This window comes from Urocitellus parryii, chromosome 3, assembly GCF_045843805.1.
Source record: "Urocitellus parryii isolate mUroPar1 chromosome 3, mUroPar1.hap1, whole genome shotgun sequence".
Classification (NCBI taxonomy): Eukaryota; Metazoa; Chordata; class Mammalia; order Rodentia; family Sciuridae; genus Urocitellus; species Urocitellus parryii.
In genome coordinates, this window is record NC_135533.1 from 112,918,036 (window position 1) to 112,937,661 (window position 19,626).

Sequence of the window (19,626 nt, forward strand, 5' to 3'; positions counted from 1 at the left end):
ACCCATTGAGTTTCCAGTTCATCTGTCTAATCCCTGGCAACTACCAGTCTGTTTCCATCTCTATGGATGCACCCAACTCTGATAATGTCCTATGTTTGTGACCTTTTGTGTGTGAGTTCTTTCATTTATGCAGCATGTAACAGTAATTTATTCATTTTTATGGCTAATTAATATTTACCTATGTGTATATTCTTCATTTTATTTATTCTTTCATCCACTGGTGGACACTGTATTATTTCCCACCGTATGAATATTGTGAATAATGTTACTGTGAACGTACATGTGAAAAGTATTGGATTCCCTGTTTTCAATTATTTTAGGGATATACTTGGGGCCAGAATTGCTGGTTTGTAAGGTAATTCTATGTTTATTTACTTACTTACTTTTGCCCTGGGTATCAGAAATATCATTCCAAGCACATGCTCTACCACTAATCTACACTCCAACCCCTCTAGGGTTAACTGCCATACTGTTTTGTACATGACTAAACTATTTTATGTTCCCACAGTAATGTATGAAGTTTCCAATTTTTCCACACCCTTGCCAACCTTTTGGCCCCATTTTAATTTAAAAAATTTAAATTATTCCCATCCTGGTGGGTGTGAAATGGTATCTCGTTGGGAGTTTGCTTTGCATTTCTCTCCTGGGTACTGGTGTTGAGGGTCTTATGTGTTTGTGGCCATTCGTATATCTTCTTTGGAGAGAAGTCTGTTCTGATCCTTAGGGTTTGTCTTTTTGTTGTTGAGTTGTAAGGGTTCTGGATGCTAGAACCTTCTTACATATATGACTTACAAGTATTTTTTCCCATTTTGGATATTGTCTTTTCACTTCCCTTTTTTGTATTACTGGGGGTTGAACCCAGGGGTGCTCTACTACGAGCCACATCCCCAGCCCTTTTTATTTTTTATTTTGAGACAGGGTCTCACAGTTTCCCCGGTTGCTCTGGAACTTGTGATTCTCCTGCTTAAGCTTTCCAAGTTCCTGGGATTACTGGAGTTCTCCACCATGCTCGATTCCATGTGTTTTTAAATACTTAGTTGTCTATATATATACATGAAGACCTCGTTTGATTTTCACTGGGATTGTGTTGAATCTAGTGGCATTACTTTGCTTTGGGGAGAATTGACATTATAATTACATTCGGTTGTTAAGTTCATGAACATGCTATTTCCCTATTTATGTAAGGTCTTCATTGATTTTTTTTAAGTGAGAATTTTTTTTTTTTAGTTTTCAATGTGAACATCCTATACACATTTTTGTTAGATTTACATCTAACTATTTCATTTTTTGAAGCTAATGTTTTTAAAATTTCCATTTCTAACTCTTCCTTGCTAGTGTGAAATACAAATGATTTTTATATGTTGACTTTGTATCCACTAACTTTACTGTATTCATTTATTAATTCTAGGAGGTTTTTTGCCAAATCTTTGGGATTGTCTATGTAATATAATCATATTGGCTGTAAATGGGCATATATTATCTCTTTTGAAAGTTTTTTTGCCATCTGTTTGTTTTATTTAGACTTCCTGCATTGCCATCTTTTCCTCTAGTATTTCTCTTGTGTCTGAAGTCCTTTCTTAGCATTTCTTTTGTAGCAGGTCTTCTTATTCCCTTAATCTTCATTCATCTCATGTCTTTATTCCATCATGATTCCCAGAGGATGCTATCACTGGATGTAGTATTCCTGGGTGACAGTGCTTTCAGCAACTCAAAAATACTTTTCTACTGCCTCTGTGCTTTCTTTAAAACACACACACACACACACACACACACACACACACACACACACACAAAGGCTGGGCTGGGGCGGTAGCTCACTTGCCTGGCTTGTGTGGAGCATGGGGTTCGATTCTCAGCACTGCATACAAATAGATAAAATAAAGATCTATAAACAACTAAAAATACTTTAAAAAAAACAATCATTTGATCATTTGAGTTATTTTCCCCTTCTTTGTAAATGTGTCTTTTTCTGTGGTTGCTTTCAAATTCTTTTTCTTTATCTTCAGCTTCACTAGTTGGACTGTAGATTGGCTTGGCATGCACTTCTGTGGGTTCATCCTGTTTGGGGTTTGCTGAGTTCCTTGCATCTTTAGGTTTCATGAAAATGCAGGAAAATTTTAGTCATAATTTATTTAAAATTTTCTTGCTCCATCAGTCTTCTCTCTTTCCTTTCTCTGTCATCTTCATCCTGCTGCTAAGCCCATCCCATAATATTTTATCCAACCTGTTATGTTTTTGTTTTATTTTATTTTTAGTAGTCGATGGACTTTATTGTTTATTTATTTCTATGTGGTGCTGAAAATAAACCCCAGAGCCTCCCACATGCTGCACAGTGCTCTACCACTGAGCCCAGCCCCAGCCCCATCCTGTTATGTTTTGATGTTAGAATTTTTTTCGGTATCTTTTCTTTCTCTCTTGAGTGTTTCTTGCAGTTTGCATAAGAGCATTTGCCCCTATTATTGGAGCACGGTTGTAATAACCACTTTAAAATCTTGTGATCGTGTTCATCTCTATGTCTTCTCTGCATTTATATGTTAATTGTCTGATCTCCTGTGAGTTGAGATTTTCTCTAGCTCTTCATAGGTCAAGTAATTGTGGTTTATATTTTGGATGTTTTGGTATTTTCTTATGAGTCTCTACATCTTATTTACAGTTTAAGAAGAATGTAGTTATTATTTCGCTTGTTTTAATACTTGACCTGGCTAGGTTCAGCCTACAAGGTCCAGTTCCTACTCAGTGGACTTTAGTTCCAATGTCTTGTTTTCAGAAATGCATTGCTGTACTCGGTCCTGATCTTCATGTGCTGGCCTCTCGGGGACTGAGTGCTGGTCTCTCCTGTAGCTTAGTGCTCAACGCCTGTGGTGTGTTCTCTGGGCACTGTATGGGATGACTTTCCTGAGCTCCCTCTTTAGGTCCTCTCTTGACACTTTCCAGCTCTCTACTTGCCCCTTCCCAGTCTTCCACCAGCAGCTAGGACTCCAGTTCCCTGTGCTGCCCTGTGATCCTGTGACTACATCCAGCAGTGAGGGGGACAGAGAGGGCGGGAAAGGCACTGGAGTGCACCCTGCACTCTTGAGACCACAGCTGCATGGGCCAGTGAGGAGGTCCTCTTACTTGGAACTGCAGGCCCCTGCCCAGCAGCCACCGCTGCCTGCCTGAGGTGTGGGCTGGGAGAGAGTGGACAGAGATTTTAAAATCACAGGGCTTTCTCCATTCCTCCTGACCCGTAGGAGTCCCCTTTCTCTGACCAAAAGGAGAAGGCTTTTCTTGGTACCCTTCAATGCACTCAAGAAATGCCTGTCTTTGGAGTCAAGCTGGGTGAAAACAGATGAGAGAGAAAAACAAAACAAAAAACTAAAACCAAACAGGAACTCTGTTGCTGGTTTACCCTTCAGAAAGACGCCCTGAGGGTATAGTTCATTGTATTTGGTGGAAAAAGTTGGGAAAGAGGTAGGTTGGGAAGTTTACCATTTGGAAAAACTCTAGGGAATTCTTCCTGCAAGTGTTTTTAGGCATACATGTTTTCCTTTCAGCCTTGCCCTCTCAGGTTGCTCCTGCCACCCTGTTCAGGTCCCTCTCCCACATACACCTGCCCTGGGGATCTTACTGCTGGTAGCAATGGAAGCAGTTAATAAAGCTATGGTTGCTAGTGGTGTAGGCAGCATTTCTCAAACTATGTTTCCCAAATACCTAAAGTCAGAAAGGATTGGGGTTGGGGAGGAGTGGAGATGAGCATTTCTTTATATTTTCTCTTTTCAAATATTGTGTGAGCTTTTCATTTTGTTCTGTCATTTTTATATAAAAATATTTCTCCCCAGATGATAAGGAATGTTCCACTGTGGTGCAGGATGGTCGTGCGTGAGCAAGAAGTGGTTTGCAGGAACTCTCTGTCCTTACTGCTCAGTTTCACTATGAATCTAAAACTGCTCCAAAAATAAAGTTCATTTATTAAAAAATATTCTGACCCCCAAACTAAGTAACTTTGACATTGTAGAAGATGGGTGGCTTTGTGCTTCTCCCTGGTACAATGCTATGGATTAGAATTTGAATAAAAAAGTAAGAGTTGGTAGTCAGAGTCGACCCAAAGGGTAAACCACCATGGTAGACTTTCATCTGCCCAAGGAAGCCTCACACATCGCACCTATGACCCCACTGTACAGCACCGATGCATATGCTTTTCATAGACTGCTTCTGAAGGAGTGGATTTCACTAATCTGGTATGGTTTGGGTATAGCTACATTATGGTAGGCACGATGCCATGTTTTTTTTCAACAGTGAGAATCAGGCTGCTTTAATTCTCACGTGGTTGGCGTCAGTGTGTTTCCTAATCTGCTGTTCTGGGCCCACCATTCGGTTTTTCCATTTTGCTTCTGGTCTTACTGCATTCCCCAGAACCAGACGTGTGTGTGGAAGCACACGTTCTCCGTGTTCTGGGGTGGAGGGAAGATTGGTAGGGCAAGGGCACAGAACTCATGCTGAAACCAGATGATTTCTTGGAGCATGTTCAGGAAATTCCCTGGTTTTCTTCTTGGCGTGACATTACACGCTTCCTATGCCACACCCACAGAAAGAGAGCATGAGATATGGAAAGTTCAGAACCGTGGCTCGAGGGGCTGCAGACTTCTTTCATTGTTTATTTTTAAAGTTTAGAAGAGAAACTCCAGATGATGTAGGCACACTTTATAATCTGACATGAACTCTAACTTTGGGAATGTCTCCAGTGCTAGAAAGTGACACCTACTTAGTTGTTTAACTCCTGGTTGGCATTTCATCTTTAATTTCTTATCAAATTTCTGAATCCTTTTTAAAATATGATTAAATTTTCTCATAAGTGTGTCACCTTAGTAACACTTTTGAAACAATTTGTTTATAACTAATTTGGGGAAAAGAAATGGCTGATATGATATGAAACAATGAGAACTGAGAGCAGATTTCCTTTAGAAATTGATTCTGAACATACCAAAAGCCAACACTGAACAGAAAAACAATTCACAGCTGCAGATTTGGTTAGAACATTCTGTTTAGGCCATTTGGTCCTCTGACTCTGGGTTCCAAACTAAATAACAGTGTTTTCTAAAATAGCCCCCGATCTCTTACATGTGCTTTCGGCATACAATAAGACAGACCAGTACAAAAAAAAAAAAAAAGTAAGAAATAGAAGAAGGAGGAATGATTACTCCCAGCTGGGCAGGTAAAACACATTGCCACAGGAAGAATGTGTTCTCTGCTGATTCTCAAGGTTTTATTTTATTTAATTTTTAATATAAAGTGTCAGCAAATAGAAGCAAGAGAAAACTCACTTGAAAATATCAGAAGATAAAAGAAGCGCAGCAAATTGTATTGTAGCCAGCCAGCAAGCAGGCAAGGCTTGGCTGAGAAGCTTGCTGATGGCTCCTTTTGTTTCCCTTTGATTTAAAGCCTCATGCCTGTAATCTAATTAACATCGAACTGAGTTGCAAGTACAGTGGCCTGTTTGGTTCAATAATAATACATTTATATGAAAGGTTAATGAAATGAATTTTCCCTCCATCCAATTCATTAAAAATTGTTCTACAATCAACGGTTGCTAATGGAATAGAGATTAAATATTCATGTTCATAAATTTTCTGTGTCATTTCTGATTTTCCTTCATTTTTGCCTCTATAGGTTGAATTTTACAAGTATAAGAATTCCCACACAGAAAGCTGGGTTAGAGGTTAATTGCACACCATTAGTTCTTTTATCAAAGAGGTACTGTGGGATAGTGGAAGGAGAGAGGATTGCCAGCAGGATTGTGTCACTTCATAGTTGTGTGATTTGGGGTACATTTCATAACCTTCTCTTTTGCAATGGTCGTCATCAGAACTTCTTGAGGGTGGTATAAGGGCCATTGATAAACTATGGAAAGAACCCAGCTCTGTGTCTGCCTAGAATAGCTGTTCAATAAACTAGAACTTAGAAAGGTTTGGAAAATAAATAACTACATATATGGAGTAAAACAGGATAACATATTGATATGGCAGTACTGGGTTCCTTTTAATGCTAAAATTTGTGTCAGGTTTGGGCCTCAGAAAAACCCTGTAATAATTCTAATAATTAGTGTATCAGGGTAAAGTCTCTGAAAGGAAAGAGAGCTTCATATTCCTACAGATAGATTTTTGGTCTCATACTTTCCACCAGCCCTTTCCTTCTTTTCCATCCAGGCCAAAGTACCTTATTTAACTTGAGTTTAATGTTTGTTCCAAATAATAAACTTACTATGTCATTGAAGCCTTCTCAATCAACAGAGTGTAAACATTTCAAAAACAATTTTGGTTGAGAAATTTATTTCAAATGTATCATCTACTGTGAAACAGATGGTGACATATATACATGAACTATGTCCTCAGTGACTCAAGGTGATCATCATGATCATTAATTTCTTGTGCTTAATTTTGTCAGCCCCTGGTCCATTTTAGAAAAGGCGATTTGTACAAAACTATTCTTAAGATTTCATCTTACTCCAGTCAGAATGGCAGCTATTAAGAATACAAACAACAACAAGTGTTGGTGAGGATGTGGAGGAAAAGGCACACTCATACACTGCTGGTGGGACTGCAAACTGGTGCAGCCAATCTGGAAAGCAGTATGGAGATTCCTTGGAAAACTTGGAATGGAACTACCATTTGACCCAGCTATCCCTCTCTTCAATTTATACCCAAAGGACTTAAAAACAGCATACTACAAGGACACATCCATATTAATGTTTATAGCAGCTCAATTCACAATAGCTAAACTGTGGAACCAACCTAGATGCCCTTCAGTAGATGACTGGATAAAGAAACTGTGGTATATATACATAATGGAGTATTACTCATCGTTACAAGAGAATAAAATCCTGGCATTTGAAGGTAAATGGGTGGAGGAGAATATTATGCTAAATGAAGTAAGTCAATCCCAAAAAACAAATGCTGAATGTTTTCTCTGATATGTGGATGCTGATCCATAATGGGGATAGACGGTGGGGGGGGGAGCATGGGAAGAATGGAGGAACTCTAGATAGGGCAAAGGGGAGGGAGGGGCAGGGGGGAGTTATGGGGGTAGGAAAGATGGTGGAATGAGATGGACATCATTACCCAGTGGGTACATGTATGAAGATACAAATGGTGTGACTCTACTTTGTGTACAACCAGAGACATGAAAAATTGTGTTCTATATGTGTACTATGAATTGAAATGCATTCTGCTGTCATGTAAAACAAATTAGAATAAATAAATAAAAAGAAAAGACAATTTATAATGTGTAAGCTGGGAAGCAGATGGGCCACCTGACCAAATAGCAAATGCCCAACTGCAAGTGACACAGTGAGACACTAGGCTCAGCTGAGTACTTGTGAAGTGCTGCCTTTGTGTCTTCCATTTCACATCAGTTAGCAGCCATCATCACAACCCACTGAGGTCATGTTAGCATCCTTGCTGTATGTGGAAATGAAACATAAGATTTGGTGAGATCAAGTGACCTGGTCAGAGATGTATGGCTATGGAGTGACTAGGTCAGGGTCCCCTTCAGCCTTAGATGTTCTTCCTCTTTTACCAAAGCTGTCTTGGGACTAATGTGTGTGGCTCCAGATGAGATGTTCTGCAGTTATTTCACTTGTTACCTTTTCAGTTTCTTCCCATTTAGATATGTGTTCATAGGCTAATTGTTACAGGAAGACCAAACTCTCCATTACACTATCAAATACAGTACCTACTGGCCACTGTGGCTCTTTAAATTATGTAATCAAAATAAAACTTAAAATTTAGTTTCTTAGTCACATCAGCCACATTTCAAGTGCTCACTGGCTACAGGAGACACACTACATATATAATATGTAAAAAATAACAACTTTCATGGTAGCTAATATGTGTATATTTACAGTTTGCTCATGATTAGCATCTGTTTCATGTAATGCAAGCAGTCTTTTATTTACTCACATAATGCATTCCTGAAAAAGTATATGAAAGTTAACTGTGTAAAATACTAAATATGCAAATATCAAATGGGAGACGTATGTTCAGCAAGTGAGGAGTGTTAATCCCAGAGAACTAAAAATACAATCTCAAATCATGCCTTTCTTTTTAAAGTCATTTTTCACCTACTCTCTAATTTTATCCTTTGCCATCACAATTGAGCGTTGTTGTTTGTGTGCATACAGTGATGCCAAAGGTTTCCTGGTTTTGACATCCTATAATCATTTTCATTTTTGACCCCACTTGTGTTAAATTACAAAGCAATGCTGCTGCTTTTCAAAAACTAGAATCAGCATATATATTTTCTCCATTTCTATTCATTTAAAAAATAAGATAATAAGGGAAAATTTAGTTAAAAAGTCATGTGATTTAAAACATTATCAGAAAAAGCTGGTAATAATGAGGAAAGTTTACGCTGCCTACAGCTATACCACAGTCTTCTAATTAGAGAGAATTCTTCTCTGGAAGATATATAAAAAAAGTTGAAATTCCAAGTGTAAAATGCAGGTTGTGAATATTTAAGTAAAACATCTGAAAGTGCAGATTAAATCCAAATCAAAAGGCAGATAATCTGTAAATGCTGGCACTAAGTAGCAGATTATTCATTGTTCATATGAATACACACCCTTAACAATAAGTATAGTTAAGATGATTCCACATTGTATATAGAGTTACATGTTTGGTCTGCCTGTGTCCCTGTGCAGAGTAGTTTGCCTTATGGTTCAGTGGACCAGGGGAGAGTAGAGAGTTAGGTTGTCACTGGGTTTAGTGACATTCTGAAGTCAATGGAGTGTTAGGAGTGAAGACTTAAAGGTCCTGCACTATTTCCAGGGTACTGGTGAGGTGCCTAGTTTACAGCTGTAAATGTTTCGTCTTTGAGGGTTTTTACTTCAACCCTGGGGACATCCACTTAATAAAAAGCAAATGCTAATAATACTAACAATTTTAACAAGAGGCTGTAAATACTTTAGTCATCACTACATTTTTGTTACTGCTGAAATATTACAGCAACAGTTACTATTAGTTAGAATTTACTGCAGCTGGCAGTCAAGACATTTATAGGTTTTATATTCTTCCCCTCTAGACTGTGAGCACCGTGAGGGTGCGAGTCCTGCCTTTTGTTTCTTTGTCCTGTATGTTAGAGTGCCTGGCATGGGAGATTTTAGGGAATGGCAATTGAAGGGAGGAAGAAAGGAATGGAAACTTATTCTCATAATCAATTGCCTTCTTTTATTTGTAAGGTCACTAGGGGCATGCAGAATAATCACTGCGGTTTCTTTTTGGTGAACAAGAACAACAAAAATAAACCAATGACCACAGGACACTTGCAGGACTAGGTATCCCACATTTAGTCTGGAGTATCACCTGCTCTCTGTAAACATCTTCTTTCAGGCTGAGGTTTCAATTGAGAACTGCTGTTCTCAGGGTACAGGTATTCTCAGTAGTTAAACCATGTTGTTCTTCCTTCTCCCTCTGTGACATTACCAGTGCCCACATGTGGTGTGTGTGGTAGGATTCTGAGGTTGACCGGGCACCAGGTATTCAGTCCTGCCTCAAAGGCTCCAGTTTCCTTTGGCATGCTGCATCTGCTGTCAACATTTGCCCTTCTCCCCATGAAGTGGCTTCCTGTGAAAGCTGTGATGGCAAGAACCACATTAATAGCAGGAACCAGTAGGTGGGGAGCTGATTGGCTGGAGGATGTCATGACAGTTCTCTTGAAGCTCTGATAAACAGCTGTCAATCTCAGCACATCTTAACCTTGACTTTGGAGGAAGCTGGCAGAGGATCCTGGTGGCTTCTCTGTCTCCCAAGACTTGATAACACCAGTGACTTTTAGTGAAGTGGTTTAGATTTGTCTGAAAGCCTTTTAACAATGAGGGGTCTTGATTCTGTAGTTTCCTGGTTGCTAATTATGTCGTTTCTCTCCCTGGTTGGAGCAAGAGAAGAAATAAATGAAGCAATGATAGGATTGAATACTGAAAGTATTTATTGGAATCCCTTTATATTCTGTTAGTCTAAAATTACGTGTTCTCATCAAGATAACTAATAATGAAAATAGCTCATTTAATCAAGTAGTTACTCTGTGTCAGCTACTGTACTAAGTTCACTTATTCTATCACCGTAACCCACAATCTAGGTTTTATCAGCAACAACTTGAATTCCAGTGGTGTATCTCTCACTCAAATACAGACAAGTAATTTTATTCAACGTTTGTTTGTGCATATAATGAATAAAGCGTGGGGATAGCTGGGAGAGCTCCATGGAGTCTGGAGTGGGGCTTGTCAGATCCTTAAGGGGAAACAGCTGAGCTCTTCTGAAGCTGGATTGGGGAATCCAGGAAGGGCATAGGAAAACCTTTAGAAATCTTTCCTGAAGAAAGGGAATCCAAGATTGTGGAAGACATGGTCTTCTCTTGTCTCTTATTGTCCAAATTTCTGAGTGTCCTAAGAAAATAAAACATGCTGCTGTGTGAACTTGAGACCAGAATGTGATTTGACAGTGAACTCTGCTAACCCCTTAGGGGTAGGTAAATCTCCCTTTCAGTGGTGATACTTGGCAGACAGAGAAATCAGCTGCTATCTCAGTGAAGTAGGACATGTGTAAAACTTTATTTTACAAATGCAAGAAATCATCAAAATTGAGACTAATTTAAGACTTTTTGTGTTTCTAATAGAACATCCTACATAAAATCAATCACTACAGATACCATTTGTCTTGTTCTGTAAATAGTAATCAGTTTATAGGCATTTGGTATATTTATATATGAATATATGTACATATGTATATAAATATACATTTTTAGTTAAGCTTTAATAGAACACTTCTAGACTTATATAAACTATAGTTGTTTTGAGTTGGAACATACTGTGTATTACTTTTGGGATTATAGAAACCACCTAAAATGTGAAATGAAGCGGGTAAATGAAAAATGTCTGTAAACACATTAAAGATTAAAACAAAGGCTGAGACCAGGGAAACCAACTGATCTTATGAATTAGTAATGAAAGTGCATTTACAGGTTATTGTCTTTCTGGGGTCTGAGTTTTAACAGCTGCTGATAGTTTTAACTAACAGAGGCCTGAATAGCCTGTAATAATTTGAGTATTCATTGCGTTTATGGATTGCTTCTTAATGGGAGCCCTGAATGGCATTCTCTTGCTTAAAGTATTGTTATAAAAATGGAATAAGTAAATAAATTTTGCAAACATGAAAGGTCCTTACTCTCTTATTCTCTGTGTTGTGTGTACATGTGATGTAAAATTATATGCTAAGCTTACTGAGTAGTAGTTTTAAGAGTTTGAAACTTCATTTAGATTCCATGAGTACAAATAGTGAAAATGTCTTAAGTATGTTGGACTGAAAAGGTTAAGTTTATGTCATAAACAGTATTGTAAGAATGTTTAGAAGGAATAGGAAGCCAACTATTTTAGAAGCAGATGTTGTCATATAAGCAATGAATGCATTAATAATATGTCATTTTAATGCATTATTTAATTGGGTACAAGGCCCTTTGCTGGTTACATACTATAACATGTTGTCCATATACTTGGTTTTACTCTGTGTACTTGAAAACAAACTGCAGTTTCTTTTCTTTTTTGGAGTACCAGGGATTGAAGTCGGGGCACTCAACCACTGAGCCACATCCCCAGCCCTATTTTGTATTTTATTTAGAGACAGGGTCTCACTGAGTTGCTTAGCACCTCGCTTTTGCTGAGGATGGCTTGGAACTTGCAATCCTTCTGCCTCAGCCTCCTGAGCTGCTGGGGTTACAGGGGTGCACCACTGTGCCTGGCCACAAACTGCAGTTTTTTAAAACTATTCTAAAATTCAAATATTTAAATTCTCAGTTTAAATATTTTCTTAACTCATCCTTTCTTCAGTTATCTATAAAGGGGAATGTTTTACTATCATCACAGATGATTATACTAGTTTTAAAACTAATCCAGTTAAAAGATACAGCGGACAAAAACCTTTTTTAAGCAAAGCACACATTTTTTTTTCCTTTTATGCTCCTACGTGATTTTTAAAATTTTGTTCTTTTTAAATATACATGACAGTAGCATGTATTTTGATATATTCTACATACATGGAGTATGACTATTCTAATTAGGATCCCATTCTTGTGGTTGTACATGATAAGTTACACTGGTCATGTATTCATATATGTACATAGGAAAGTTGTGTCTGATTCATTCTTTAGTCTTTCCTATTTCTCATCCTCCTCCCTTCCCTTCATTCCCCTTTGTCTAATACAATGAACTTCTATTTTTCCCTCTCCTTCTTACTGAGTGTTAGCATCAACATATCAGAGAGAACATTCAACCTTTGGTTTTTTTGGGGACTGGCTTATTTTGTCTCCATGATAGTCTCCAGATCCATCCATTTAACGGCAAAAGTCATAAAATCACTCTTTTTTATGGCTGAGTCCCTTATATATATGTACATTTTTCTTTATCCATTCATCTGTTGAAGGGCACCTAAGTTGCCTCCATAGCTTGACTTTTGCAAATTGAGCTGCTATAAATACTGATGTGGCCACATCACTGTAGGATGATGATTTTAAGTCCTTTGAGTATATGCTGAGGGGTGGGATAACCGAGTCAAATGGTGGTCCAATTCCAAGTTTTCTGAGGAATCTCCATACTGCTTTCCAGAGTGGTTGCACCAATTTGTAGACTCACCAGCAATCTATGAGTGTGCTTTTTCCCCAACATCCTCGGCAACATTTATTGTTACTTGTCTTCTTGATTGTTGCCATTCTGACTGGAGTGAGTTTTAATTTGCATTTCTCTAATTGCTAGACCATTTTTATATATTTGTTGACCATTTTTATTTTTTCTTCTGTGAAGTACCTGGGTTTCCCATTTTGTAAATTGAGCTGCTATAAATACTGATGTGGCCACATGATTAGGTTGTTTTTTTAAAAATGTGTGTGTTTTTTAAGTTTTTTGAGTTGTTTTTATATCCTGGAGATTAATACTCTTTCTTAGGTGCAGGTGGCAAAGATTTTCTCCCATTCTGTAGACTCTTTCTTCTCATTCTTGATTGTTTTCTTTGCTGTGAAGGAGCTTTTTAGTTTGATCCCGTGTGTTCATTGACTCTTGATTTTACTTCTTGTGCTTTAGGAGTCTTGTCAAGTTAGTTCCTAAGCTGACATGATGGAGAGTTGAGCCTACACTTTCTTCTATCAGGGGCAGGGTCTCTGGTCTAATGCCTACTTCCTTGATCCACTTTAAGTTGATTTTTGAAAAACATATATTTTAAGTAATTTTTTAAATACTGCATCTGAAACACAACGTTAAAAATACATAAGCAGGGGCTGGAGTTGTGGCTCAGAGGCAGAGCGCTTGCCTAGCATGTGTGAGGCACTGGGTTTGATTCTTAGCACCACATATAAATAAATGAATGAAATAAAGGTCTATTAACAGTAACAAAAATATTTTTTAAAAAGTACATAAGCATGTTATGTTACTCATTATTAAAATTATCTTAATAGAAATCACAAATTGATATTTTTGCTTTTAATTACAGAAGGGAGAAAATTCAAAATAAGTTGAATTTCTCTCTTACTTATTATGCACTGTACCAGATACTTTGGAAAGAGATAAAGAACTCTCCTTCAGGGGCTTATGGAATTAAAGATGGCATAGAAGATTTTTTAAATATATTTTTTAGTATGGTGGTAAATGCCAAGGAATGTGATAAAATTAAGAAGTGTCCCAGCTGGGCGCAGTGGTACTTGCCTGTCATCTCAGCGGCTGGGGAGACTGAGGCAGGAGGATCCTGAGGTCAGAGTCAGCCTCAGCATCAGTGAGGTGCTAAGCAATTCAGTGAGACCCTGTCCCTAAATAAAATACAAAACAGGGCTGGGGATGTGGCTTAGTGGTCCAGTGCCCCTGAGTTCTCCCCAGCACCCCCCAGAAAAAAAAAGAGTGTCCCAAAAGTAAAAAGAATGAAAGTTCTGAAAGTGGGGATGCTCACATTTGATGATCTTAGAAGAACTCCATTCATTTGGTTACCAACCGCCTGTCTTCTTTTTGGACCGAGGCCATCCACTTTGGTTCTGCTGACCTGTTTATTCTACTGAAGAACCCCAGTCAGCCCCGCTGGGTAACTCGCATTGTCCTCCTCTGTTTCCAGGCATACTTCCGACAGGGTGTTGCCCTCCAGTACCTTGGACGTCATGCCGATGCCCTGGCAGCCTTCGCATCTGGACTGGCTCAAGACCCCAAGAGCCTCCAGCTTCTGGTGGGGATGGTAGAAGCCGCCATGAAATCTCCCATGAGAGGTAAATATGATGAAAGTACTTGGTCTGACCTTAATTTGAAGTTAAACATTTGTAACCTTCTAAGACTTTAGGCTCAGGGACAGGAAATTGATAAGATATAAAACTGAATGGGCTGGGAGTGTGGCTCAGTGGTAGAGCGATTGCCTAGCCTGGGCCAGGGCCTAGGTTCAATCCCCAGGATGGTGGGACAAAAGGGTGGTCTCAGATTGGCTAAGATCTGACATCTTACACAAAGGAAGATCAAGACACACTGCCAGTCATTGACGTTAATGAGGCAGAAGAGTATGGAAGACCACTGGCCTGGACATGGAATATATTCTTCAATTTTTCATTTACTAACTACATGACCATGAGTTGACCACTTCTCCAGAGTTTATGGTTCTTTAAATAATTTCCTTTTTTATTTTTTGTAGTTCTGAGATTCTGTAATTCTAAACCACAATGCCTCTAATAGTAAATTGATTTCTTCAGATGAACCAATATACCTTCTAGAAATAAATAACTGAAGATATTAGACATTCTTTTGTTTCCTAAAAGAGAATGTGTACCTAACGAGAGGTGGTATCTAATATTTTCCAGAGGAGCAATAAGAGATTATGTTGAATTAAAAGGAGAGAGGGGCTGAGGCTGTGGCTCAGCACTAGAGTGGTCTCCAAGCACGTGCGAGGCCCTGGGTTCAATCCTCAGCACCACATAAAAATAAAAACAAATAAAAATAAAGGTATTGTGTAAAAAAAAAAAAAAAGCAGAGAGAGCAAAACAAGATGAATAGACACTATAGTTTACATTTATTTTTCCCTGTTATTTTTTCTACTTTATTGTAACCAGTATTCTGGAAAAACAAGCAAATGGAATGAAAATGGTACTGTAAAGGTTAGAGTAGCTTTCTGGCCCCAAATAGATTGGCTTCATTTTGAGGAACATTGATTTTTTGTTTTTTTCTTTTTTCTTTGCGTTGCTGGGATCGAACCTAAGGCCTTGCTCATGCTAGGCAAGTGCTTTACCTTTACTGAGCAACACCCCCAGCCTGGGAACATTGATTTTTGAGGAATGAGCTGTTGGGAATATTTGACTGAAAGCGTGTACCAGTTGTTGTCTTTAAGTGGCAACGGAGTCACTAAGGCATAGTCATGGCATACAGAAGGCAGCTAATGCCTGACCCTAATTAGGTTATGTCAAGCAGAACTCTGATTTTGACTCAAAAATGATGCACTTTTGAATTTTTCATATGGGAGAATAAACCTAAAAATTTCAATGGTAGTATAATTTGACATTTTATCTAGATTTGAAATGTAGCATTAGATGGTTTTATTATACTGACTACTATCGTACTTGGCTCAAAATATGTGTTAAATAAAAGTGTGATGGACTCAATGCTGCTCGTATGGTCTCTGGACGATTCATATCTGTAAAACATCTTTTTCCTGAAAGTTAGGGATTTTGTGCTTTAGAAAAAAATGTGGTAAGAAAACCTCCCTTCATGCAACTTTATAAGCCATACAGAGCCAAGTCTTTGCTGCAGGAACCTAATGGCTTCTCCCACCGTGGGACCTGCTGTTAATAAACTCTGACTCAGAGCAGATGCGCTTTGGAGCTTTAGGGCTGGGGGTGGGGAGGGGAGGGACTGACAACAAAAACCAACCTGTCTCTCTTATATATTTTTTTCTAACATTTTCCCATCCTCTCCTTAAATCCCCCACAAAGAATATACATGGGATATTTTATTTAGTTCATGAGGATATCACTTCTTTATTCAGGTGTTTGTGCTGCTGCCTTAGAATATTAGAGTGAATGTGTTGCTATCAGCAGAATCAAACTTATAGTTTTTTCTTTGAAGCAATTTGTTTAGATAACTGTAAGGAAACCTTCCCTGCACTGAGAAAAATAGCTCAGAGCTGCTGTCACCCTTAGGGTTTTCTGTGCCACTTCTTTGTGTCTTACAGTGAGTGACCTAAGGCTGACCCTGGAGAAGGCTGCTTCTTACAGGTGCCTGGAGCGCTTCAATATTTTCTCCTCTTCCCTTAAGGCAATTTAATTTATCTGGTTTATTTTTAGCGTTGCCTTTACCACTGTATCTACTCCAGGTGGGCTTCTCTTAACATTTTATAGGCTGTTGCTTTGCACACTGCTGTTCTGCACATCATCCTATATCTTTTTAAAACTGTTTTTATTAGTCATCGCAGTTATACATGGTAGTGGGGTTCATTTGGCCTAATCACACACACATGGAATGTAATATGCTCCATTTCAGTCCCCAGTGCTTCCTTTCCCACCGCCAGTCCCTCCCCGTTGCTCTTCCTCTCTTCTACTGGACATCTGACATCTTAATGACCTCTTTTTTGTCATGTGATTGTAATTTACAAAATCTATCATCACCTGCTGCTGGTTTATTTACCCACCATTTATTTTACCTTCCTGCATCTTTAAAAAAAATTTATAGTAGATGAACACACAATACCTTTATCTCATTTTTTTTTTAATATGGTGCCTCACATGTGCTAGGAGAGCGCTCTACCAACTGAGCTATAGACACAGCCCACCTTCCTGCATCTTTATAAGTTTTCCCCAATGTCACATGGCTAAGGGATCTGGACACTTCATAGGTAGGTCTTTTCTGTTGTATGAATTGTTTTTATTTTGTAATTCTTTTTTTTTTTTTTTTTTTGTACTGGGGATTGAACCAAGGGATGCTCCACCACTGAACCACATCCCTTCCCCTTTTTATATTTTTATTTAGACATAGGGTTTTGCTAAATTGCTGAGGCTGGTTTTGAACTCTCGACCCTTCCACCTCAGCCTCCCAAGCCACTGGGATTGGAGGAGTATGCCACCATGCCCGGCTGTTTTGTAATTCTTGAATGCATCAGAGAAAACTCCCTAGTCCAGGAGATTATAAAAGCAAACAGAACTTCCATGACCAACACAGTGTTTCTATGGTGGGTCTGTCTGGAAGTTTTAAGATTTCATTTTTGTTAAGGTGGAACCAATTTATATTAATATACTCTGTTTGCTATATTTATACAAATACTATATTTATCTATATGAAAACTAGCTTAATTTATTGTTATTATTTCCCATATTTCTCAGTGAATTAAATCTGCTTTATTTTTATAGTGTGACTTATATTCACAAACTGGCTGTCAGTTTAACTATTTCTCTTTGTGCATTTGGTTACAGTATGGTATACAATGAATTTCTCTTAAATCATTAACAGAAATATAAAAGTAAGTAGAGATATAAACTGGTACTCAGATGATTTCTCAACTTACCCTTTGACATTTTCCATTTCTTCTTAGCTGGTCCTTCAGCAGTTTCAGGTCACAGGATCTGGTCGATGTTTAAGCAGAGCTGGAGGCTGTAGCACACTACTGCTGCGGACCGTGGATTTAATAAGACAATTAGAAAGCGAGATTGAGTTTGCCTTTATTTGTTCCTCTAAAGATGCAGGGCGGCTTCTTGCTGAGGGTTCTCTTGTGTGTATTTTCTCTCCTTTTGTTAATTTAGTGATCTAAAGGCTATTACATTTATGGGCTGTCACCTGTTGTGTTTCTAACAGCTCTAGAGGATCCCAGGAAGCTGCTTTTATAAAATGCCCATAGAAAATGGCTGTTGAATGCATAAACTTTTCTCTCAGGTTGAGCGGGGCTCACCTTTTATTGGCCTGATGTCCACCCTCAGTGGACCCTTGCCCTCTGACTCTCTTTTAGATGCACCTTTCACAGGAGGCCTACTTTTGAAATGCTGTGTGAAAAACTCAGGCTTCCTCCCAGCCAACAAGGGTGGGATCTAATTCCAGCACTGCCGTTTGCCAGTCCACTGGCTGAGCAAGGGCCCTGCCCGGCTGTGCGCAGTGCTCCTCTGTAGAGGTAGATGGTAGCACAGGCCAGGCCCTACGAAGGCAGCTCTATAGGGGGCCTTCTGCTTTGCAGATGATGTCCAGAGTCTCACTGAGGAGGGGAGGCAGCAGCAGTGTTAACCTGCTCTTGTGTTGTGGTGGCAGAAGGAACACTTCCCAGTACACCAAGTTCTGCATATGAACATTCGCTGAGAAGTTCTCTCAGGCCTGAGCATGAGACAGCTTGCTCCCTTTTATTCTCCTCTCCAGGTATCCCAGCTAACCCCCTGCTGTTCTTGAAAAACACTGTGTTTTCCATTATGTCCTGTTTCCTGCAGACATTGCTTCCTCTGAGGAGCCTCCCCATACCTTCCCTTTAGGATCACATAGCACCTTCTACCGGTTCTAAGAACTCTGGCTTGGAAGCTGTCTCATTAATTTATATATTACCAAGAAAGAAGAAGACACTGATGATTAAATGCTGGCAAGGTCCTTTCTTCTCACTTTTTATTTGTATATATTGAAAGAGATCTTTTAGACCTATTCAGATGTAGTGGCAAACCATCGTGAGGCACCCTTAAGTTCAGGATACAGAATCCCAAATTCAGAAATGTTAATACGTGAGTGAATGTGCACCTCAGAAGTAATGAGGATCACATGTCTCTCAGCTCAGAGTGTTGTTTTGTTGGCCTGTATACATCCCTATAAGCTCTTCACGTGTCAGGAAACGTGACTTTGTTTACCTTAAACTCTGAAAGCCTTTACATTTCAAAAACCCATACCCGTGAATCAATCAGTATTGGGAAGGGCCTTTTTGTTCTTATGGAGCTGGTTTGACCTTGACTGTTTCATGTATTATGCATAGATTCTAGAAAGAAAAACATCTTAATAGCTGTAGACTCCAAATCTCTGTTGTATCTAGCCTGACAAAAATCACAAAGTTAGTCTCTTTTCTAAACACTCAACTTTACCCTGGAACAGGCATTAGAATAATAGAGTTGCAAAGAATCTTAGAGATCATCTATACATTTAAAAAAATCATCTCACCATCTCTTTTTCATCAGAAGCATGTACAACTAGCCAGGTGTGCTGGTGTGCACAGAGAGCCTGCTAGGCAGGCTGAGGCAGGAGACTAGCCAGGGCCAGGAGTTGGAGACTGACTGGCCTAGGCAATGTAGCAAGCCTGTCTCAGAAACACACAGCAAAAAGCTTATGAGCATTTTCAGGACTGGGGGTGTAGCTCAGTGGTAGAGCACCTTTCTACCATGTGCAAAGCCCAGGGTTCAATCCCCAATACTCCAAACAACAGCAACAACAAAAAACACGTACAACTGCTAATTAGAGTTTCTGATTAGTGAATATGGACCAATGAGACAATTACAGCCAAAAACAAAGAAATTTGACATTAAAATTTTTTGAAAATTTACACACAGTGAAATGGACAATTCTGTGTCCATGTCTGTACCCATGCACAGGTGCACACATACGCATCTGTGTATCCACTTATGTACATGTGCACATGTATAGATTTG

At 38.9% G+C, this 19,626-nt stretch overlaps 1 protein-coding gene across 1 annotated transcript in view; it reads left to right on the forward strand.

Moving 5' to 3' along the window:
• Ttc28 (tetratricopeptide repeat domain 28) overlaps positions 1-19,626 on the forward strand; it is a 595,992-nt gene that overhangs the window by 310,800 nt on the left and 265,566 nt on the right. Inside the window, exon 3 of the mRNA XM_026412187.2 lies at positions 14,112-14,259. Within this exon, the coding sequence (XP_026267972.2) occupies positions 14,112-14,259 (148 nt within the window). The remainder of the gene's footprint in view (positions 1-14,111; positions 14,260-19,626) is intronic.